The following is a 25,229-nucleotide window of genomic DNA, read 5'->3' on the forward strand; positions in this document are numbered from 1 at the left end:
CAGGACTGGCAGTGACAGAGCATCAGAGGGGAGCTAAAATCCGTGTGGCATGTGACATAGAGAAAAGGTCACATTGCCCTGCATCAGCCTTCTCTTAAGTCAAGTTAATTAGTGGTTCTTTTTTTTTTCTGATTCAACTGGATGGGCCTCCAGGCAAAGCGCTGTTTGTAATGGCACCGTGCTCTGGAGTCACCCAGCCTGGCTCTGCCCCTGCATCTCCCGAGTCTTCAGGCCAGGAGGCATCAGCTCAACACTCCACTCACTTTTCAGGTGTGTGGACTGCTCCCAAGCCACCTGGCAAAGGGAAATAATGAGCCTGATCTAAGTGACTTGCCATTGAAAATCCAAACACTGGCATGAGCACTATGGGCAGAGGATGCAAAGAAAGTCTCAAATGAGAAGCTACAATAATTTCAGCCTTCTCTGTTGTGAATGTACAATGCATTCCTGTTCACAAAAGGAAAATAATCACTTGAAAATAGAAGGAGGATTGAAACAAAGAGGCAAAATCCATCCCTGGTCCTTGCTGAAGGTCTCTGCCTGAGCAGCAGTGTGTTCCTCTTTCCTCATCTCTGCCTCCACCTTGCCTGGGAGGTGGTTCATGACATGTTTTATTGGGCATGGTGGTGTTTGGTTGGAGGTTGGACTTGATGATCCTGGAGGTCTTTTCCAGCCTGAACAGTTCTATGATTCCATGATTCCATGATTCTGTGGTTCAACAATTCTATGATTCTATGAGTCTATGATGTGTTTGTGTCCTTTTCCCAGGTGTTGTTGGTTTAGATGGTGTCCATGACCCTGCACCTGCTTGGGGTCCTCCTGAGGGGCCTGACCTCTCATTCCCATTATCCTTCCCTGTCTGGGTGCATTTACACACAGCCCCAGGCTCTGCTTCTGGCTCCTCCTGGCACTGATGGCTCTGCTGTGGGTCAGCCCTGTGTGTCTCCGAACCTGAGCTCAGAGCAAACGTTTCTTTGCACACCTTGCCATATGGTTAAATATACAGCAAGAGGTTTTACTGAGTTTCACAGTTCTCACCCAAGGCAAGGGCACACAGCAGAGAGATCTCTCCAAAAATCACTGGTGGTAGAGTCCTGGTGGTGTAGCCACTCCTCACCTATTCCCACTTTTTTTCTTGCATTTGTTCAGTGTGTCTGTAAGAGGATTTACATTTTACATTTTACATTTTTTGTGATTGCGACACATTTTTTAGGGACACATTTTTCATCCACTGTTTGCCAGAGCATCTGGGTTAGAGAGATGCCCATGTGTGGTGAGCTGATTTGGTGGCACCACCAAACATCAGGGTATTTCCCACAATTAAATGTGGCCAGAGCCTCACTGACCTCACAGATTCAGACTGACTGTTGAAGACCAGAGTTCAGCCCAGCTGCATCAACCTACAGACACAAGCTGAGTAGAGACAGGAAATCATTGCTCCTGGAGTGACTCCAGTCTTCCCAAGCCCATCCTCCTTGCATTAATTAAGGTTGCAGTGGGTAGGCAGGTTTCTCCTCAGCTGTTGTCAATCTATTTCCTATTTCCAGCAGGGAAATAACAGCCAGGAAGTGACTAAGTTGTCCCTTCCTTCTCTTCCCCTCAAGTTCAAATCCTGCTCTTGCAATAAACAGAAGGCTCACACCAACAGCTTGGTTTCCTGCCCCATTAAGAGTGACCATAAATACTTGTGGTTTTTTCATTTTAAATATTTTTCTAGTAGAAGAAAATGTCAGTGGTCTAATGGAAGATGTCCCTGCCCATGGCAGGGGGCTGGAATATTTGAAGGTCCCTTCAACCCAAACCATTGTGTGACTCTGAATTTCTAAAGAGTGATGATGTTCAGCAACCTTCAACAATGCCAAAAGAAGGCCAAATATTTCACAAAAAATCTACTTGGTCTTTCTGGGTGTGAACTCTTCTCTTATACAGGCCCAGAGATTATCTGGGTTGCAGGTTTATCTTTCCCTTTCCTTAGGCTTGGGATACCTGAATTGGGATTCACCTGCCTGGTGTGGTCTCTGCCCTCTGTTAAATTTTGCAGGTAAAACTGTGGGCACAGGAACACTCTCCAGGGGCAGGAGTTCAGGTGGACAGGGGTGATGTCCATGTTAGGATAAATAAAATGACACAGAGGTGCAATCCACTGCCCTGCAAAAACATTTCACACAGCCCCCTGCATGCTGTGGTCCTGGCCAAGTAATGCTCTCTAAACAATTCTTGGGTGCAGTTTGGGAGTTTTTGTGTGCCAAGGAACATTCCCAGCTGGTCTGGTGGATGAATCCGTCCTGGTTTTGAAGCTGAGCTAGTTTAGAAGATGAATGCAACCAGATCAACCAGGCCTTGGTGTCTGGGAATACTCCTGGGCACATTTAATTTAGTGGTGAAGATGCAGCCAGAATGTCTCTTCAGCACCATCCATTACTTAAATATCTGTGTTGAAGTTGATTTTTTTTTGCACTAGTCTGATTGTTTCCCACTGCCCCTGGTTTTAAAGATCTTATTTTTCCCTTTTGGGTGCTGTAACAAATCTGGGATGTGATGTGCTGTCTTCATAAATCCATGCTGTGTGGTTTTCTCAGTCTTCAAAGATGCTCAGGTTCCAAGAGCTGCTGTTTCTTTTTCATTTTCCATCTCTGAGGTGATTAAGCAACTCTGACTATAGTGAATTAATTAAAAATCATCCTTTCTCTTGTGCTGGTTATGTGTTAAGTTTTTGAACAGTTTTTGTTCTTTTTTTGCCTTTTTAGGGTATTTTATCTGTATTTAGATAGTCAGCAAAGTCATTGCTGACTCTGAGTATGGAGGGCTTGTAAAAAAAAAATTGATGGTGGCAACCTCATTTTTAGTTCTCTCAGTGCCTCCCATGCTCCTGAGTCCTGAAATTGGACATCTCCTCATCCCTGGAAGTGTTCTAGGTCAGGCTGGATGGGGCTTTGAACAGCCTGGTCTAGTGGAAGGTATCCAACTCTTAATGTTGCCATTTATATAATCATTAAAATCCCTTTTGCTCCAGACCAGATTGGTTGCATTCAAATTGGGATGGTCACAAATCACAGTTAGCCTCAGACAGCTCCTAGACACAGTTTTGGTCAGTGCTAGCTGACCTAGACATGAAAACATGCCAAACATTTTTCTAGGAATGTAAAATATTTGTGATTGAGTACTAGGTCTAAGGCATAAACCTTCATAAGTGTGGACATAGCCTCAGTGTACCTCTTTTAAAGACTTATGAAAAATGTCTGTGTCCCACTGTGTTCCAGAAGGTGGAAAATGTATGATTCAAGCTTTTGAGACTTTTCATCATGGACAGCATGATTAACATGCCATCCCATCCCAATCCTAGACAAAGTAAAGTCTCTGTGGCAGTTCAGATGTTTATCCTGTTCTTTTTCTGTCCTTTATGAAAGAAATTCAGCCCACCAAGATCTCAGACATTGTTCCTGACTTCCATATTCATAGCTAAGTTGTGAGGTTGTTCTGACCCTCTTCAGTCCACACTGGCATCACTAAAATTGAGAGTTATTTCCCCTTCTATGAGAGAAGTTTGGTCTCTGTGAGTAGAAGAGCTGACAGATTACTGTTCCCCTCAATTCTCTCTTATTGATCTCTCAAATATGGAATAAAAGCAAGAGAACTGGCAAAATAAACCCTGAGGAAGCAAAGGAAAGTGCTGAGTGATGTCCTGTGGGTCTTTCAGTGATTTCTGCTGCTTAGAGCAGAGAGGAGGAAAATTTGGAGAGTACAGGAGGTGCTTGGGCAGTCTTCAAATTGGCAATTTTCATTAGTGCTGCTTGCTCGAGTTGTATGTAAGGGTAAAGCCAGAACCATCCTGGTTCACAACATATTCTATGCAGAGACTTCTTGCATAAAGTGTCTTTATACTTATTTTAAATATTTTATCACTTGTTATTAAGTGGACAGAGAAGACATCTCAGTTTTAGTGGTTGTTCCCAAACTTACAATTTGTGATTACCTGAGAAAATATTAATTACCTAGGCTTGAATTATATGAAGAATCTGATTATTGGACTGTAGCTGTCAGGTACTCAGAAACCCCTTTTTTTTTTCCAGCAGGAGGAGGAGGTGAATTGCCCTGCTGGAATTGGAGTTTGGATCTGTGTAGGTCTCTGTAGGGCTCAGCTCCTGATAGGCAAATCTCCCTTTCTCTTCCTGCTCTCTTCCTTCCTCTAATCAGGGGAGGATCTCACTGACAGCAAAGTGGATTCTGCAGACCCCTGGCCATAGCACCATCCAGGCAGATCATCTAACCCCTTCTCACTGCAGACCAGCACTGCCAGTTTGCACAAACCATCAGGATAATCTCCAAACAGTCACGGGAGCACTGCTGAGGTGAAACACGGGGTACTGATCTCCCCTGATCATCCTGAGTGCTCCTGGGGGTGCCTCAGGTGAGAGGTGGAGGTGCTGCCTCTGAGATGGGGCTCGGATGGCACAGACCTGATCAACATCCATCTGTCCCCTGGATGCTCCTGCAAAGGTCAGGCATCTCCAGTGCTCTCCTAGAAGGTTTTTAATGGAGTGAGCTGCTAGCTTTTATCCTTCCTCATAATTTCATGAGGCAGAATCCCCCTCTCCCCCAGGCAAGCAGCCAGCCTGCCACCAGCTATTCCCTTTAAAATTATGATGAAGCTTGAAATAAAACACAGCCACAGACTGAACCCACTAACCCTCAGTCCAAAGGTATTAAGGCTGCTGGTTGATAGAGACAATATCTAGTTCTTGGAAATGTTTTGCTTCTAGCACCCCTGGATGATTAAGAAGAGAGGACTTGGCAAAAAAGATAATGATTCTGTATTTGCTGTGGGAATGACAAGTGCAATTAGAATTGCCAACTGAGTTGTGATCAAAATTCTGATTAATTACTTACTGCTATTTCACAGAGAAGAAATTAGTGCATATCTAATTGGTGTTACTGAAATGTATTCTGTGCCTCGCCTGCATAAATTAAATGTAAAGAACAAATCCACTGCGTGTCCATGAGAGGGAGAGAAAGGGATGGAGCAAAAGTGAGTGTGTGATACTGGGCAAGATCCTCAGGTGGTGCAAATCAGGGCTCTGAAATCCCTGGGTGGTGAGGCTCAGGGATGCTGAAAGAGGTGTTTGATTTGGCTGTTTACTGGGGCTCTGTGCTGCATGAAAAGAAGAGGTCAGGCTGGAGGATCACAGCAGCCTTTCCTCCAGTCTTATCAAATCTCACTCTATCAAAACCAGTCACAGCAGTATGAAATCCTATTTTCAGCTTGTGATGCCACGGCACCAACCCCCACCATACCATCAGAGACTCGCTATCCTATGATTTTTGTTTGCTTATTTATTTCAATTTCTGCTCTGCACATGCTCCAGGCACATAGACAATGATGGCAATTACACATTGTACAAAGCACATCAATAATTTTAGTATGAAAGAGAAGGGAAAGGCAGAGATTCGAGTGCTTTAATCGGCAGGACCACATTATGTCAATGCAGCAGGGACACGGAGGACTGATTAGATAAATTCTCCCTTGCAGCTCCAGCACCCAGCACTGAAGTGCCCACCATGTTCTGAAAATTAAATGCATGCATTAAAAAATGTATCTGCATTTATTTTCCCTCTGGTGTCCTTTTTTTCTGGGTTTTCTAACAAACAGAATCTTGTGGAAAATAAAAAAAAAAAATATCCCTAGATGGAATTTGCTAATTTTTTCTTTAAGGAAATCAAATTGGTACCTTGATGGACAGGGCTGTGTCAGTGGGGATGAGATGAACTTCCTCCTCTTCCCTGCTCCCCTCATTTAACTTTTATTCTTCAAGTTGAAACGGAGAAAGGTTGCAGAAGTGGGGAAGAAAAGAGACTCTCTGGTTTTGTTAATCTGTGAAATTGGTACTTTGGAAGAAGTTATTTTCCTAAAACAAGGGTGCAACTTCTTGCCTACTGTAAATGTAACTGCACTGAATTTAAAGGGTCATTTCAATAATCCCCAAAACTGTGATGAACTCCAGCAGCCCTATTAATTACCTTGCAGCATCTTGCCATTATCCTTGTCTTCCCTTGCCTTTGGCCCATCCTCATTACAGTGGCATGGAAATATATGTCCAAGCTATAAAATATTCTTTTTTTTTTTACTTTTTAATTTCCCATTCTTTCCATAATGACCTGGTGTCCTGCCTCTTAAACAAATATTTCACTTCCACCCACTTGAGTCTGAAAGGGCACAGCCATCACCAGCCAGCTGTAATGTCCTTTCTTTTCCTGCCTTCCTTTCTCTCCCTCCCTTATCTCCATGATCTTCTCTTCCCTGTCTCCCTCCCCCAGACAGCTTTATTAAATTCAGACCTCTACTTCTGAGGTCTCTCTGTCTGAGCTCCTGCTCCACGTGAGACATGGAGAATGAAAAGAAAAAAAAAAAATCATCAAGATTCCCTTATAGTCCTCCTCTCCTCAATGTCCTTGGCAGCACAGGGATGCTTTTCTCAGCACATCCTCCTGGCTGGATATTCAGGTTACTGACTGTGGTGCTGCATTTAGCATTATTTGCCATTTTGGGACACCAGGGAAACACAACATGCACTAAAATGTGAATCCATTTTTGACAACTGACAACAGATTCTTGATATAAAGTACCACTCTTTGGGGAAGGATTTGGGTTGGAAAGGGGAATTACACACAAACAGAATTTATGTGGCTTTCATGGAGGGTGGTTGTAGCCCAGATTGTCTTGATAAGGCAATGCAGGTGTGGAAATGTCTTGCACCAGTTTTCTACCTGCAGGATTAGCCTTGGGAGTTAGCACTGAGTACTTTGTGTACTCAGACTCTGGAATGAGCCTTTCCATCCTTGTGGGGTACAAACACAGCGTGCTGTGTCCTGTGACTGGCACATGAGATTTGTGAGAACTGAACAAACCCTGCCAGATGGGCTCTTTGAAGGCTCTCCAAAACCTCTTGGCTCTTCCTGGCACTGAAAGACACTCCCTGATGGCCCAAACCAGCAGAAATGCTTGTGGAGGTTCCTGCTCAGAGCTTTTCAACTGAGCCTTTCAGCTGGTGTGTCCAGAAAATTAAATGTGTTCTGATATTTTTGATGCCAGGGAAGAAAAAAGTATAAATCATGCTTGGGCTTCTCTGATGGGTGTGTCTGGCAATGCAGCTGTTATATCAAAATAAACCAGACCAAGATTGTCCATACTGACAATTCTCATCATAAAAGTTAGATAATGTAAACTATTATGCATTAAGAGTGTCCTTTAAATTCCAGCAGGATGCCTGAGCTAAGAAGCCTTGGAGAATCCTGAATTGTTCTGCCTATCCTAACATGTATCAATGTTCTTTTTCCTTCTTTTTTTATGATGCTAAAACACTAAAAACTCTCCAAGAAACAAATCTGCCTAAAGTACCTCTCTGGTTTCCTGTGCACAGATAATATTTTCTCACCTGACAGCTTTGATGAGGTTTCGAAGAAATTGAATATTTTTATACTTAGCTTCATAATGAGGGCAATGATAAATAAACACATGGAGCCCCAACACCCAGAGTCTCAAAAATGATATTGACTGTCATAGTTTAGGACTTGAGCATAAGGTTAGTGCCCTCAATAACATTTATTTTCTATTTTCCACAATGATCTGGAGGATTGCCTGGTGTAGGAATGCAGCTTTACAATTTTATTGTCAGATGGGGTCAGGACATCAGCTGTTTTACATTGGCCTCATGCTGTCATCAGCTAGACCACCTGAGGAAGTGGCCTGCTGGGAATGCATTTTAACCATCCAAACAGGGCCATGCAAAGCTCTGCAAGCTCAACCACCAGAAATTACAGGGAAAAGCAGAGAACAAATGGGCTCTGCTTTTACTTCCTTCTAACACCATGCAATGGGCTGTCAGTTCTTTTTTTCTGCTTCCCATTGCAGCCAGAGATGTTTTCAGACTAAACAAGTCCCTGAAACCTGAAACTTGGCCATCACTTATGGAAGTACCCTGTGCAGCACGGTTAATAAATAAAAAGTTAAGAAAAATATGAAGACAACCTTTCCACTATTAACAAAAGACTCTTCAAAGCTACTCTTTTGCTCTGGGCTTTTACAATAATAAGCTGAAAAAATACATTAGAGAGCAGACTCCTTTCTAGCCACTTCATATTTCATTTTGCCTCTCACTTGTCTATTTATTTTCACGTCTTTCCTGATTACTTCTCAATTGTAGAAAGACAACATTAGGCACAATGAGTTTTAAATATACTCCCTGGCCAAAATAACTCCAAGGGCTGTCTGAAATTTCAAACAGCTCCCTAGCAAGTCTGGAATAAAACAGAAAGGAAGTGATCCTTACTACTTAGAGGAGGATAATCAGGACTGGTGGGTGATTTCAGGGCTCCACCAATACACTGATTATTTTTCTCCATGGGCATCACACAACCAGCATCAGTGTGACTCTGTCCATTCATATTTATATGAACATGAAGAACACTGTCTGGTAAAGTACAAGAGATGTTCCACCTCCAAATGTGCTGCTTTAATGTTGGAGCTGCCCAGAAGGCTTGAGATGGGACAAGGAACAGACCTTGGACTACCTAAAATAACTACACATGAGTATAACAACTATTTGCAAAATCAACCCTCCAAGCTTCTTCAAACCCTCTGCAAAGCATCTGAAGGTCTGAATGAAAGTGTCATTTGGGTCACAGATCTTCCCCAAGTGATTTTCAACCCTAGAAGCTCCTCTGGACATGCTCTAACCTGGGAGTTTAGTCCTATAAAACTTAAAAGCCTGAAGTATAGATACCCTAAGATTTGTGATAAAGCCCTCAGAAGCCTGATGTAACTTTGTAGTTATCCTTGCTCTGAGTAGAAGTTTGAAATATATGACATCTGGAAATCTCTTCTGACTTATATTTTATTGTAGGCATGGTGTTTTAGGGCTAGGCCAACAGACACATTTGATTTTTTGGAAGTGGTGTTTGAAACCAGTGTGCTTCTGTTCCTGTATCTGTGTTGGTTCCAGAGGTTAGAAATAATTTTTTAGGGTCTTGTTCTATCTGCTCAACTTCTTTTTTGATAAGTGCTCTAATTTTGAGCTTTACAAGTTAAATTTCTGAGGGACCCTGCACTGTTCAGGAGCAGACAGAGCCTTGGTTTTCAGGGTGACTTCACCTTGCAGCTCCATGTGGGAGCACCTGGATGCCATGTCTTGGTCATCAGAGCTGCAAAAGCCAAATGCAGAGTTTGGTCTTTTTCAGGGTCTGCCTCAAAAATTTCTTTGTATCTTGTTTTTGTCTTTGTCAGGGATAGGGGAGTTTTCTTTCTAATTTTTAGATTTATGGTAGTGACTTCATCTCCCTCCTTTCTCTCTTTCCTCTTGTTCAAAACTGGAGGAGATGGTGACTTAGAAGTGTGTACAGAGCTGTAATTTCCCTCTTATTTCAGAACACATGGATTGGCCTGGCTGTTCCACAATCCTCATTAGCAACATCATTAGTGCTTGGGCTCATTTTACCCAATGGCACTGGCACTTAGTGCTGTGGTTTAATGGCAAGGTGGGGATTGGTCAAAGGTTGGACTTGATGCTCTTGGAGATCTTTTCCAAACTTAATGATCTGATGATTCTCAGATTCTAAAGACAGGCCCCCAGTCCAAAATATGTGTCTAGGTTCCACACACAGCCAGCAGAGACTGATACCTCCAGAAGTGATGCAATCCATCCAAAGAAAAGCAGGAATGAATGACCCTCTAAAAGTCTTTCCTCTCCTCTCTCTAATGATTATTGTCTAGATGAACAGCTTAGACCAGACAATTAGCTTAGACTAGATGCTTAACATTTAGGCAGCCAGAATTAATGTGATGAATCCCTTCTATGTGCTCAGATAATGACTGTAGCCTTTGTGTCTCAAATTTTAGCTCTCCAATATGTTTTCATAGGTGTTCAGATTCTGCACTGTGCTCTCAGATTAATTTCGACTTCCAAGGCTTAAAATACTCTCCTCCCATTACTGCTCATTGTCATAAATATGTCATGGCATAATATAACTGTCTGTACCCATAATGAAATCCTTCTGCTTTAAGATTCAAGTCCACAGCCCACACAGGACTAATATTGCTGAAAATCACCCTAATAATGTCCCAGGGACTCTTGTGCTTGTGAACCTTTCTGTTATGAGAACAGGCTCTTGGAATGAACCTTCAGCCAGGGAAGGTGCAAGTAAGATTTTAATATTTTTTATAACTTAGATGGAGAGAGAAAGTGAAAGAAAGAAAGAGAGAGAGAAAGAGAGAAAGAGAGAAAGAAAAGAAAAGAAAAGAAAGAAAGAAAGAAAGAAAGCAAGAAAGAAAGAAAGAAAAAAAGAAAGAAAGGAAGAAAGAAAGGGAGACTCCAAAGTGATATCTGTAATTACAGTGTTCCCAAAAGAAATTAATATAGCCTGATTAAAAAATCCCTCACTTGTATTAGTTGTCCCAGGTTCCTAATTGGTCTCAAGCTCTTGCTGCTTTTATTTTTTTTTCCTAGAAAGATGATCTTCTAATTTCCAACCTAAGCCTCCCTGGTTAAAAAACTAATACTTTTATTTTGTTCTCTCTGTATTGGACATGGGAAACCAACCTTGCTTCCTAACAATTGTTATAAACCTTCCATAAAATAATTATGACTTTTACTATACTAACTGAAATGTCTGCAGTCTTTCTGGACTGAAAACAGGATGTATGAAATATGTTTTTTAAAATGGCATTTCTGGGGGGAAAAAAAGGCGTTTTAATAATATAGTTTTACAGAAAAAAATGTACACAGGCCAAAAATATTATAATTTCTCAGGGCAAGTTAAAAACGTAGTAAAAGTTTGGTATTTAGTCAAAATGTGTTATTTGTTAATGAAAAGGGGAGAAAATAGGACAAATGAAAGTTTCTTTTCTGCCCTCTCAACCTATTTCTTACAGAAATTATTATTTTAAAGCTTGCTTCTAAGCCAAACATTTCCAAAAACTGCAGGTATTTGGCATTTTCCTTCTAGCCTGCTTCTAATGGAAAATCACTCAGTCTCTTTGTGAGTCAGTTCCCAGGACCAAAGAACTGTTCTCATTGGGAAGAAATGATAATAATAATAGCAGCAAAGTGGAGTTCCCTGAAAATTTTATTTTGAGGCAGTTCATTTAGTGCCCTAACTTTATTTTTGGAGAAGAAAAGGATGATTTGTCTTTGCAGTGACTGCAGGCCAAGGAGGGAAAGCGAAGCTGAGAACCTCCCTGTCCTCAACATCGATGGTCTGAATAGAGTTCAAGTTTATTTGACTAATTCTTTCACCACTTGTCAGAGAACATACTTTTGTTTGTGGTGACAGAACAAGCTCTTTCCTCCCCTGTTTCTCCAGCGAGTAGCTCAAGCACTTGTGTGGAGCACAAATTACCGTAACCATTATGATGTTTGCTGTCAAACTCATTTATTTATGCAACTGCTGTGGAAAGGCCTGGGGCCCAAAAGCAACCCTGAAAGATTTCAGAGCCCTGGTGTGGGGTCATGAAAGGGAAAGTGAGGGGGAGGGCGAAGCCTCCACTGGTTATGAGAAAGGAACTGACACAGGAAATGGTCACATATGGCACAGATTTATTGTGTCCGGGACTTCCCATTCAGAACTCATTATATCCACAGCTCAGAGCAGTGCTTGGCACAGCCACATTCATTTTTAGGTCTGGCATCTGACAAAGTTGCTGTTCTGCTTTCAGGTGGTGCTGGTAGTGGTAGTTTTATCATTCCTAGACCAGAGAGATGTCGACTGGAATATTGTCAACAAAAACTCTGCTGTTTGCTGCCCCTCTCCTTAAGTTGAGTCACAGGTATTGGTGTGACTAAAGCTTCAGTCACGAGGTTGCTGGTCAGGAGAAGGGAAAAATCCTCTTAAAAACACCTAAAGGAAGTCAGGATTATCTTCAAGGGAAAGAAAATGGGAGTAGCTTTGGTAGCAACACGAGAAAAAAACATACTTGTGGAACAGCACGTTTTTCAAAGGTGAAATAATAGGGTCCAGAAGATGATTCTCTTTGCATTTTTATTTGTCTTTCCTGAGAGACAGGACCCATCTCACACAGAGTTTGCTTTCTGGATGGTGGCTAATGACTTCAAGAGGTTTGTGAGAATAGGTTGTTTGTCTTACCTGATTCATGAGATTGTCTAAAAGCTCCAATCCAGGCTGTTCAACCACTTTTGTCTCCATGCACAATAAAATATCTGGTAACACTTTTGCTACTGCATTGGATTTGTTCTTGAAATAAGAATTATGTGGACTTTTGTGTTGTCTAGATCACTAAAATGACCAAAGTCCCCAAATCATTAATGATAATGCAGACAAAAATCCTTCCCAATTGTGTGTTTCTGATTAAGTTTAGAGAAATTATGGACAAGCTGCTCTGGGCCAGTGCTGGCAGTGGCAGGAATGGGTCTCTACCCAGTCAAGCAGCACCAGGTATGGACACTGGAGTTCCTGTTGCATCAAGAGCACAGCTCCAAGCACCCTTTTGTCCCAGCCAACACAGCAGTATCCAAATTAACTCCTGGGTGCTTCCCAAAGATTAGACAGTGTCAGGATCTAGTTCAGCAATGAAGTTTGGAGGTGATCACTGTCTTCTGGAAGGTCTGTGACTTTAATACTATGGAAATGCCATGCCAGCTGACCTGAGTGACTGGAATCTGATTTGGCATTTGTTGTTTTATAAGTTTTGATGGATAAAATGCTCTAGCAGCTCAGTTCCAGCTGGGTGTTCTGGACACAGGTATTTCCAGGTGTGGCACCTTGCAGTTGTGAAGATTTGTGGAATTAGAAGGAAAATCCCTTTATCCAGCCTGGTCAGGGCAGCCTCACTAAATGGATCTCCCAGATTTACTGACCCACCTCCTCTGAGAGGGCTCAAGATATTTTTTCCTGGCTGGGTTATTATTCTCCTCCCCAGCTTTTCATGGTTTTGTGAGACAGGTTTGGTGTTTTCTCTCAAATACAACGACCAACAATGATCTCTCTGACTCGAGAGGCTCCTGACCTATAAATCACTGAAAGCTTGAGGAGCATTTTGGGTGAACATTGCTATATGAATGCTTTGTTCCCATACCCTTTTTGATCCCTGTTGGAGAGCAGTCTGACCTCAGAGAGTTGCTGCTCTCTCTTCTTAAGACTTTACTTGTGCACTGATGCTTTGAGGTCAAGAATGAGTTATTATTATTGTCTCTGGGAACGGGGAAATTGTAATTTTTTGTTCATGACTGGGACAGATATATTGTCATCTGTAACATGTGCCTTCCCTCTCAGGCATGGGGAGCTCTGAAGGGTTGATGCAAATATAAAAATGTACAGCTGTATGAAAGAGGAAAATAACACTTGGTTTTACAGAGAATGAATAGTTGCAGTGTGTGTGGCCATATCAAAGCACCCACACAATGAATGCAAGAGCAAATATTTCATGTACTACACCTGTTTTACTTTGGATTTGCGTGTGAAAGGGAAGGGTGAATGCTGATCTCAGGATGTGTAAGAAGAGTTTTACTACTGACCTTCCTTCAAAGGAAGCACCAATAACTGTCTTTTCTCTACTTGGGCACCTAATTTTACAAACCTTGAAGGAACATAGAATTTTTGAGTTCACAAATGTGGCTGAAATTGGCTGGGGGGGGGGGTCAAAGTTTTTTATAGAAGAACAATAAACAGGAGAGCATAAAACCCCCACACAGGGTGATGTTATGACACTCATTTCCTTCCAAAATAATTTTCTTTAAGAGAAAGGATTAACAGCCTAAAGCAGCCACTCTATTTTTATTTACATGGTCCCTGCTATGAGTACATATTTATGTGTGTGTGTGTTCCCATGGTTTAACCTCAGCTGGCAACTCAGCCTCACTCACTCAGCCCTGGTGGGATGGGGGAGAGAACTGGAAGGGTAAAAGGGACAAAATTTGAGATAAAGACCTTTAAACAGGGGAAGTAAAAGTTGTGTAAGCAAGCAAAGTAAAACAAATAATTCATTCAGCACTTCCCATGTGCAGGGAGGAGTTCAACCTCTCCTGGGATTCCATCACAGGTGACAGTGACTTGGGAAGACAAATGTCATCACTCTAAATGTCCTCCCCTTCCTTCTTCTTCCCCCCTTTATGTGCTAAGCATGTCCCCACAAGGTTTGGGATATCCCTTGGGTCACCAGGGGTCATCTGTCCTGGCTGTGTCCCCTCCCAAATCCTTGTGCCCCCCAGCCCATTCACTGGTGGGTGAGGAGCAGGAAAAGCCTCGACTCTGAGCAAGCCCCACCCAGCAATAATGAAAACATCTCTGTGCTATTAACACCCTTCTCAGCACAAATCCAAAACACAGCCCAAAACAGCTACTGTGAATAAAATTAACTCTGCCTGAACCAAAACCAGCACATTTGTACACAAACACACAAGAAACATTTGTACCACTGTGCCTTCCTCTGCCACCAAACTCAGAATAATTTACCTTTTCTGCATTTCCAAGGTGCTATTCCTGGACCATTTTCTTTTTCCCCTTTTATTTCCCATTTGAATGTCAGCAGGTCAAAAGGAGCAGTTAATGCTGATGAATATTTCCCCCTCAGCAAAGATATGTGCTGGCCAGCCCAAGGCCAATGAATTGCAATTTCTAAACAGTGTCCCATTTATCTCTCCCCTCCCCCTGCCTCCCCTCCTTGCTTTTGTATTTTTGTAGCTATAATTGTAGTTAAATTAGAAATAACTGATGGGCAAATCCAGTCAGATGGAAAGAAAATTGTGGGAGATTTATTTTATTCTGATAAAAAACTGACATTGCCTTTTGTTTTTGTCAAAAAGAGACTCTATTTTTCCTTGTACCATGAATTGTGAAATCTATCACGAAATGGGTAAAAATTATTGAAGCAAATGGTGGTGTTAACCTGAAGGGGAAAATCATTAATGTTGATGTATTTCATTCAATTTTAAATGTAGAATTTATTTTATTTTATTTATTTGGCGTTGGGGAACAAGGGGAAAGGCAGGAGACTTGTAAAGGACTCTATGTGCCTTTAAGTCAAAACATCTATTTTAAAAAATGCTCTTCTCTCCTTCCACTTCTCTCCATTTTTCTAAATAAAGGATATGATGGTGATGGTGGTAGTGGTGGAGGTTTTTTTTTTCCTAAGCAAGGAGAGCCCCCTCGGCACATTATTCTTTTCAAATGTGAAATGAGGTGGAAAATCCTCATTTCATGACAGGAAGGACAAATATTGACACAAAGTTAATATTTGTCAGGAGCCCTAGAAGCAACCTGAGTGCTAAAACCTCATCTAGATGTATGTGCTGGTGTGTTTATGTAAATAAATAAATAAATAATAAATTTGCCTTGATGATGGGTGGAACCTGCAGAAAGCAAAGTCTGCTTGCTGAGGTGGAGGAATTATCTGCAGAGGGTGAACACACACACATTCCACAAATCTTTTCTCTCTCTTCTTGTGTGGAGAGGACAAACAGGTGAATTCATGAGCCAAAGGACACATGCCCCCTTCTCTGCCTGCACAAGATCCCAGTGTGAAGGCCAACAATATGTGAATATCTTCTCCATCTTTCCCACACATTTCTAAGGATTATGGCTGAATCTTTTCCCCCTTTTTTCTCCCTCTCACACACGTGTGTGTGTGTGCAAACACATACAAATAGAACCTGTGTAATCCAATTTCACCCATGGCGGGGGGGGGTGCTTCTGGAATTTATCACTGCTATTGTTCATCACCAATGTAAATAGCACATGTCAGCTCAATATTCAGTGGTCACTCAGTATTTATTAAGTCCTGTCCACTCTGGCCTTTTTTAGAGGAAAGCCCTGGGGCAGATTAGCTGCTGGCCGTGACACGCCGCGTCACTTATCTGCTCACATTGATTATCAGAGTCAGCTGTGGCCAGGACTCACTCTTTTCTTCTCCTCTCAGACCCCTCTTACAAGAACCCCTGCTTGGATTTTCATGAGGAAATAATCAGATTAGGGCTTCAGTGGCGAGTTCATATGGAGTTCTCTTTCTCCAATGTGCTACTAACCGAATAAACGTGTTTTGTGGTAAATTGTAAATGACATTATGATTACTAAGGCCAGCATGGGTTTCATTTAAAAGTGATCGAAATTGCAGGCTGCAGAAATTGTGACTGGCAGATAAGGCCATTTGGAGGAAGACAAGCAATGATTTGGAAGGAGACAAGTGTGTGTGCATGAGTGTGAGTGTGTGCAGGACACCAAGGCAGCCCCCTCTGCAAGGCAGGGCTAAGGAGAGTCCTGAGAAATCATGCAATATCATCAAATCCCATTTGTAGACATGAGAAATGTCACCAGGGGGAGGTGGGGTGTTTCCAGGAGAGCCTGGGTGAGATGTGTCAGCCTTTGTGGGCAGGCTGCTGGCGGCACACCGCGTCCTCCCAGCGCTCCGGGACAATTCCAGCATCTCTGAGCACAGCATTTCCACTTCTGCTCTGAACAGAGCTGTTCTTCACTGTCTTTTTTGCCTCCAGCACAAACTGACAGCAAAATACTACAGCAAAATACTTTCGCTGAAAAGCAAACAAAAAAAAAACCCGAAAAAAACCCAGGGAAAAGCAAAAAAAGGGAAGCAAATTTGTAAGCTGGTGCCTAAAAATAGGGGGATTTGTACAGATCCCATCTCACTTGGACATCCTTCCTGAGCAGAGCTCAACATTTGTGTAATTCCATTTCTTCCCTTGGTGATGTGCAGGGGGAGAGATCATTCTGGGGAATGTTCACAGACCACGGGCTGCACATGATGATTCCCCTGAAAATACTTAATAGGTGAGAACCCACAGGATCCAGGCTTTGAGATGAGGCAGATCCCAGAGTTATTTAATGGAATCACAGAATGGCTTGGGTTGGAAGTGACCTTAAAGATCACCCAGTTCCAGCACTCTTCCCATGGGCAGGGACACCTTCCACTGCACCACGCTGCTCAGAGCTCCATCCAACACTTCTCATAGCTCATTTCTTTCCTAGGAGTCTGCTACTTTTGTCTAGCAGAAATTTTCAAATAAGGTGTCTTTGATAAGGGATGTCCTGGTGCCCTAATATCCTCTTATTCATCCAGAAGTTTGTGGCTCCCAAGGATGTTTTTGTCCCTTATTTTTAATGAGAACTGAATACATGTCCCCAGGTGCTGAATGAGGAGCAGAGAGTTACTTTGGACATTGGCCATGCTTTGCCCAACACATTTGTGAGCACAGCTGACTAAGGAAGGAGCAGGATGGGTGAGGGAAGAAGTCTAGCTGGCTACAGCAGCAAATTCCTCCTTTGATTTCATTTTGAAGAGAGGAAGGAAAAAACAGAAACATACATATTTTTCTAAGATGCTCCAGGCAGAAATGTTTATGGTTTTGGTGCCTGTATCTGAACTCATTTACTTTTATTCTCTCTTTATAATCAGTGGTGATCTCATCGTTACAGCCTGAGGCACAATTTCTCTCATCTTAAAGCAGAGACCTGTATTTGGTCAGATGGAGCCCACTGTAAACTTGTAGCACCTTTCAGGACTTTTGAGAAAGGTCTGGAGTGGCAGCACAAGGGGGAATGGTATCAAACTAACAGGGGTAGGGTTAAATTTGGTATTGCAAAGAGATTCTTTACTGTGAGGAGGTTGAGGCATTGGCTGCCCAGAGAAGCTGTGGATTCCCTGTCCCTGGAAGTGTTCAAGGACAGGTAGGATGGGCAGGCCTGAGCAACCTGGCCTAGTGGAAGGTGGTCCTTTTCAGGAGAATTGGAACTAGATTATATTTAGGGTCCAACCTTTCAACCCAAACCATTTTGTAATTCTATGATTCTAACTCAGAAGATGTTGTGGATTACATCTCTTCTCTCTAGAGCCTTCCATAAAAGGATCCTCTTGGTTTGTCTGCAGAGGCACTTGGGAGTCTGGGATATGTGTAATGATATTCACCCCTGTTACATTCAGTGAAAGAACAAAGTGTTGTCTAAAGTGGCTTTTGCACTCCCATTCATTGTGTTACACCTCCAGATATTGCAGCTACCAAAAGAAATCCAGGTGACACTCTTCACTTGTGTTTAAGAGACAGGATCCCACCTCTGGTCAATAAATTATAGGATAGTAAAGTGTAATCCAGATGACTAAACAGAAGTATTTTAGGGTGAATTCCACTGTTTTAAAACTGCTTTGTATAGATGGCTGGGGAATTGGGCGTGTTTCAGTTACACAAATGTGTGTTTAGTATAATTTCTGGTGCTGTGGGCTGTCCTTGCACAGCATATGTCTTTTATAGACCCTGTGTCACATGTCTCAGGTACCTCAGAACATTCCAAACAAATCTAGACACCTGCCTGTGAGCAAATGATTGAAATTCCAGATCTCAGCTGACTGCAGGGAGAGTTTGGACATTTGGAACATGTGTGAGAGTCTACCATATTTGTAGGAATCTGAATCTGGTGGTTTCTTCCGCTTCTAAAACTTTATCACTGGAGTAGATTAATGATCTTGTCCTTTCTAGTGTTTTGTTTGAAGTGCAGTCTCTGTGAGTGGGATGAGACAGCATTTTGTAGGGTTAAATTATCCTTGCAAACACTTGCAGTCATGCCCTGATTCATCACCACTCTACAGGTTTGGGACCAGGAAAAATGTAGAAGGCACAAGAACATGGGGACAAAGTGATGGGTCAGAAAAAAATGTCTTGCATGTATTGTCTTCCAATGAATACTGTAGTTTGATATCTAGAAAGGGCAAGGTAGGTATATGTGATGCTTCTCTGTCATTTGTTTTCAGTCCTCAACAATTTTAAACTCCAGAACATCTGGAGGTAGATGCAGTTTCTTCCTATTTAATATCCCTCAGTGTCCAGGCTTCTCTTAAAATTATGTGCACTTTTATCACTGACAAAGTGACTTTAAGTTTGAAACGGGAAAATAAGGAGCTATTAAAAAAATTTGAGATGATGTGTGAAACAATTATTTTTTTCCCCATCTTCCTTTATTCTCTTCCAGGAATTTACAGAGATGACAGCAAGTGCCTCTTCAAGCCCTCAGTACAAGGCTACTTCTGCAAACAGACAGATCATGCAATTGTCATCTTAGAAAACTTGGACTCTGGTGTGGAGAGCCAGAGACTGTTCCCAGTGGTTACAGTGACTGGCAGCTTCATGGACACCTTCACTGGCGAGGCCTCACATTCCTTGTGTTACCCTGCAGAGCATCCTTCTGCTTTCTCCTCTGTTCTGCCCTCCACCAAACTCACCACGGTTTGCTTCCCAGACCTGGCACCTCTGGCTTTCAGACTTTACCTCCTTGGTGGCCAAAACACAACCAGGCTGCCCCTGGCCATATTCTTCACTGAACCCCTCAGCCTTCGTGTTTTCGTCCAAGGGAATTACGTCTCTCCGACCCCATCTTCTTTTTCACTGAATGCAGGGGCAGGAGCCAATTACTTCAGCTTTGAGGACAACCTCCTCTATGTGCTCCTCCATGAGCAGGAGCCTGTGGAAGTGGTTGCTGGCCTTTCCCTTCTTGTGGCCTTCAGTGTACCTGGGGCTGTTGGGGAAGAGGGTGAGGCAACCATGACACGTCGATTGGCTCATTTCTTGAAGGTTGGCCATGACCAAGTCAGAGTTGTCCATAATGTGCTGGGAGGTGAAAGCACTTTGAGGGTAATCTCAGCCAATGCCAGCAAAAAGAGATATCAGTGCCCTAACATGGCATTTTGCACAGCCTTTCAGAGCAGATACAGCCCACAGGAGGAGGGGACACAACCGGGGAGCACCCGGGCTCTGCATCCCCCTGATGGGGCTGGTCCATCACGAGTGCTGATCATTGAGCTCGGTGATCTCCCAGGTCATCCAAGGAATGAGTTCACAAGTGACAGCCTAAAGAGTTTGGCCAGAACCATTATCAACACTCATCAGACTGGAGACCTTCAGAGTGGCCTTGGCTTGCCAGTTGACACCTTAATGGTGATTCAGTCAGCTTTGCTGTCCCCAGGAGAAGGTAACAGTGGGTAAGTAGCAGATGTATCATCACCAGATACTGATTTAAGTGTAGTTAGGCAATTTATCCTCTTGATGTTCTTATTAAGTAAGTTTTCCATTGACTGAAATATGATTAACCATGCTGAAACATGTTATAAAATTTCCATGACTTGCCCAGAGAAGCTGTGGCTGTCCCATCCCTGGAAGTGTCCAAGGCAGGGCTGGATCATCTTTAAGGTTCCTTCCAACTCCCACCATTCCATAATTCTGTGATGTTGGAGCTATACCCAAGCTGGACTCCCAAGTATCAATTTCCATATTTTTCTGCTGGTGCTCATGAATCTCTGGAATGCAGAGATGTCAGTGGTGCCTTAAATGAGGTACAGAGTTCCTGGAAGTCTGCATTGAAAGTATAAAGAATTGGGTTAATTCTGGCTATCACAGCTCTTGAATTCTAAACTATTCAGTATATTAATGTTTATAAATTGATGTGGCAGCAGGGATGCATTATTGACGATTGGTTGTTGCCTTAAGTATTTGAAGATCCAAACATTTATTCATATATTTTTAAAATTTTAGGTCACAAAAATCTGTTTAATCTTTTACTTCAAAATCCTGCATGATACAAGCCACTACTCTTCTCTTTAATGCCTTAGTGTTGGCAGTTCTTTCTGCCTAAAATTCTAGACATCCATCTGGTCATGACCATACAAGAGCTGGACACATTCAATACTCCCTGACCATGTGCCTAGATGTTGGATCCTATTCCTGCTCTTTCTGTCACAAATACTTGCCCATTTCCTCTTGTCAGCCTCTACCTACAGATTCCCATGAGAGCATCTGGTTCTTTCCTCCACTTTTGCATCAGTAACTTTCTGGGCATTGACTCTTCCTCCTCCTCTTCCAGATACCTTCAGAGTAATCAAATCACTTCACTGTCTGCTTTGGAAAACAAAATGTTTGAGTTCTGGTGAGTCTTTCTTTCTTTCTTTCTTTCTTTCTTTCTTTCTTTCTTTCTTTCTTTCTTTCTTTCTCTCTCTCTCTCTCTCTGTCTTTCTCTCTTTCTCTCCCTCCCTCCCTCTCTCTCTCTCTCTCTCTATTTCTCTATTTCTCTATTTCTGAATCTGTTTGGAAGTGTGCATGACTGAAAATCAAGGTTTCCTTCTTGGTGGTTTCCCCAGCTATGGACATTGTAAAGATTCAGCTGGACAGGGTGCTGGGCCACCTTGACTAGACCATGATTTTCCAATAAAGGTTGGACCAGGGATCATGGAGGTCCCTCCCAACCTGGTATTCTATGGTTGCATGGTATCAGAGCCAAATGTAAAAGTGATATTTAATCCCATTTTCTACTGGCACAATTCAATCATTCCATTAACCCATTCTTCCACAGAAACAGGAGAGATCATGGTCCTCTGTTTGTTTACTGTATTCTTTAATTCCTTTTCAGTTCTGACTTTCCAGAACCCAATTCCCACCATTTGCCCAGATCCTACATCCCACATTATCTGGGACGCCAAGTTTGACTTTTCTGTTGGTAGTTTATCAGTCCACAAAACCCTTATGCATATTATCAATAGTGTCTTTATACAGCAACAAACCTTCACCTCATTTTGACAGAACAACACAGGACACTCCTTTGCTTTACAATAATTCCCTCTGGGGTTCCCTTTTGAGCTCTGCCAGTTACACAGTTCTTGGTCAGTTTTGTACATACTAATTTTTATTGATATTCAGTACCAAAACTCACTTTTTGAAGATTTTTCCCCCCCTCTCTTCTACAGAAACAATCCTTTCTCTCCCTCCTTCCTCTCTCCCTGTCTTGCTCTTTTCAGCCTCTTACAGCCACGATTTGCACAGCCCAGATGTCAGCTCTTATCTGCAGAGGAGGTTGTGAAGAGCAGGGCTGGGATGGGATGGGAGCAGAGAACAGTGTATTTCAGCATCAGACCCTGAAACTGTATTAAAAGCATATGGGTAATATGAAAAAGGTAATATCCCATCTGTTTTTAATAGGAGACATGGGATTTGATGTTTGGCAACCTTACTGTGTACTCTCTTGATATTGCATAATGTTATTTTTTGATGTTGAGCACTACTGAGCCTTATCCAAGTATAAGTATATTCCATATATTCCATCTATGCAAGAAAGAAATTGGATTTGTCTAAGACTTAGCCCCTGTAATTAATACCACATCCTCTCCCATTTACTGCTGACCCATGGACCATGCTGATGTCTGCCAGTGATACAAACTGCTCTTCACATGCTTAACTTTTCTGTTAGACACTGTGTGGTTTGTGGTGGAGAAGCAGCCAGAAGAAGGACAATGGTCTGTGACTTTAGGAATCTTTGTTTTGTTTTGTTGTTTTGTTTTTGGTTTGTTAGTTTCAACTATAGGTGGGGATTTTTTTGTTTGTTTGAGGTTTTGGAGGTTTTTTTAGGGGGAGGAGAATTTTATTTTTGTTTTCTTTTGAGCTGATTTTATTTTTTGTTGTTTTCTTGTGTTTTGTTTTGTTTTGATTTGTTTTGCTGTGCTTTTCTTTTGTGCTTTTGGTTTTGAGGTTTTGTTGATTTTTTTGTGGTATTGTATTAAGCCCAAAGAGGAATGATTAAGTGCAAGACCAAATCTGAACTCGGGTCAAATTCTGAAGATATACTGTATTTTGGATCAGCATCACTCTTGTCAGTGGAGCTGTTTGTGTTACACTGAAGGACACTGCACAATGGGACAGCAGAAAAATGATGTGGGAAATTTTAGAGTGAGTGGTAAGGCTGTGGCACAGGGTGCCCAGAGAAGCTGTGGCTGCCCCTGGATCCCTGGAAGTGTCCAAGGCCAGGCTGGACAGAGCTTGGAACAACCTGAGATAGTGGAAGGTGTCCCTGCCCATGGCAGGGGTGGAACAGAATGATCTTTAAGGTCCCTTCCAACCCAAACCATTCCATGATTTACATGATCCCAAGACATTATCCAAGAGACTATTTAAAGAAGAGAAGCACCATCTTCTGTGTGCCAGAAAGGAACCCTCAAAGCTGAGTTTTTTCAGGCACAAATGACATCTCCACACTGGGACTGCTGTCCCAGCTGGTTTTTGTCTTCCTATTGTGCCCACTGTGAAAATATTCCAAGCAGCAAGGATCAGGAGAGCTCCCTGGGATGGAGGATGTTTTACCACAGACACAAAGCAGTGCCAGCCTAAAGCTTTGGGTTCACTGCCCCAATTATGGGAAGACCTGGGATCTTTGCAGAAGAGAGCACTCACATCACCAGTCGCAGGACCAGCTCAGAACTCACCACCCTCAGCTGCTCAGGCTCCTCTGCACTGTTAGTTATTGCTCTCCATCAGTCATAGCTTTTCTGGAATTACTCATGGCTGACATTTCTGATGCAATAAAGCCACAGATAACCTGTGAAATGAAATCAGGGTTTTCCTGTTGGGACATGTCCTGTCCCCACTGTCTATCTGTCTCCATTTAAGTAGCACATGCTGGCACAGGCCTGGGTAATGGGGCTGGGATTGCAAGCCAGACAAAGTATTCCAGTGTATTTTTTCTGTGGAAGGAAAAGAGGAATATTTTCAAACCTGGGTTGTGCAAAACCCAATTGGACCATCAGAAAGACACAGAACCTGCCAGGCCCATCTCCTTGGGCTTTCAGAGCAGTGAATTCTCTTGCATCACCATCATTCTCAATGACTCTCTGAAAGGAGGTTGGAGCCAGGGGAGGGTCAGTCTCTTCTCCCAGGTTACAAGCAACAGGATAAGAGAAAACAGCCTCAAGGTACAACAGAAGAGGTTTATGTTAGATATTAGAAGAAAAAAAAATAAAATCTTTAACTGAAAGAGTGGTCAGGCATTGGGACAGGCTGCCCAGGGCAGTGGTGGAGTCACCATCTCTGGAAATGTTTAAAAGGCAGGTGAATGAATGGAACATTTTGGGACACAGTTTGGAGGTGAAGAAGGTGCTGGGTTAATGGCTGGACTCATTAAAGATATTTCCCAACCTCAATGATTTTATGATTCTATAACACAACAACAACTGCAAAAAGATCTTTAATCAGCACGGGCTGGATGTTCATTTGCAGCCCAGGACAGTGAGGCTGAAGGGGAGCCTTGGAAACCCTGCTGTGGTAAGGTATTAGTAGGTCTGTAAATCACATTGCCAAGCCTTTAAAAAATATGGCTTGTCTGTTATGATTGGAAGTGCTTTTATACATGATTTTAATTTAACTCCTTTGTTAGGGTCATTTCAAGCACGGCTCATTAATTTGTCAAGAGAAGACAGAGGTGATTGCTGTGACTGCTATAGTCTTGCACAGCTGGAGAGTCAGAGATGTCTATCACAGAGTTTATCTTCCTGTGAAATGCCTGTGTGTAGCAGATACTGTGATGTAATTACAGATAGAAATCTCTCTTTTGCAAAATCTTCCTAATACCAATGTAAGTATGAAAGGACAAGAAGCACAATGATGAATGCACTGTGTGTGTCTGTGCAGGTGCCTTTATACAAAACATAATTCTGGACAGTAGTCCAGAAGCCATTTAGTCCCCATCCTCACACAAAGCAGGGTGCTTTGCTCCTTCTTGATCAACCTTTAACCTGATACAAACAACAAATATTTTTTATTGAGAGTGGTGTTTGAGGTAGCATGAGAAAAATGATGCTTGTGCAGGAAATTTGAGGCTCACAGCAAGGAATAGAAGGGAAGCAAATTATCAAAGAATGGCTCATTCCAACAGCAATTCCCATGCAGAGCACTAAATGAGATATTACAACTAATTCTCTGTGTCACATGGCACATACACAGGCAGCAGGGCTGGAGCTCAAACTAGATTAATTCAGACTCTTCCTAACCTCAAACTGCTTGGATTTGGTAACCTTTGTGCAGGTTTCAGGCAGGCTGCTCTGTGGAATTGCACAGGATTTTATAAAAAAAAAGACATGACAACATTTTTTCTTGCATAAGTATGCAAGTTTTTCCTCCAGTGAGCAGGCAAAGGCAGGATGTAAAAATCTCCATGTCAAGAGCTGCAGATATTGTAGAACTTGAGATAATTTCAAAGTTTTATCTGCTGCACTACTCAAGTGAAGGTGTGGAAGTGGTGATACTGAGGAGTTTAAACTAAAATTAAAATCTCCTTTAATTTAAACTTATTTAATTTTAGGTTAGATATTCACAGGGACAGTGTAGAGGACATATTCTTATGTAGAATGTGCCACTCACAGTTGGTGTACAAAAAAGGATAAATTCAATTCAAGTAAATAAAAGGAAGGACAT

At 42.3% G+C, this 25,229-nt stretch overlaps 1 protein-coding gene across 1 annotated transcript in view; it reads left to right on the forward strand.

The window, feature by feature from the left end:
* The window catches only part of PKHD1 (PKHD1 ciliary IPT domain containing fibrocystin/polyductin), a 233,032-nt gene that overhangs the window by 184,700 nt on the left and 23,103 nt on the right, over positions 1 to 25,229 (forward strand). The window contains exon 60 of the mRNA XM_056488194.1: positions 18,976 to 19,981. Within this exon, the coding sequence (XP_056344169.1) occupies positions 18,976 to 19,981 (1,006 nt within the window). The remainder of the gene's footprint in view (positions 1 to 18,975; positions 19,982 to 25,229) is intronic.

The sequence above is a fragment of the Oenanthe melanoleuca genome, chromosome 3 (genome assembly GCF_029582105.1).
Source record: "Oenanthe melanoleuca isolate GR-GAL-2019-014 chromosome 3, OMel1.0, whole genome shotgun sequence".
Lineage (NCBI taxonomy): Eukaryota > Metazoa > Chordata > Aves > Passeriformes > Muscicapidae > Oenanthe > Oenanthe melanoleuca.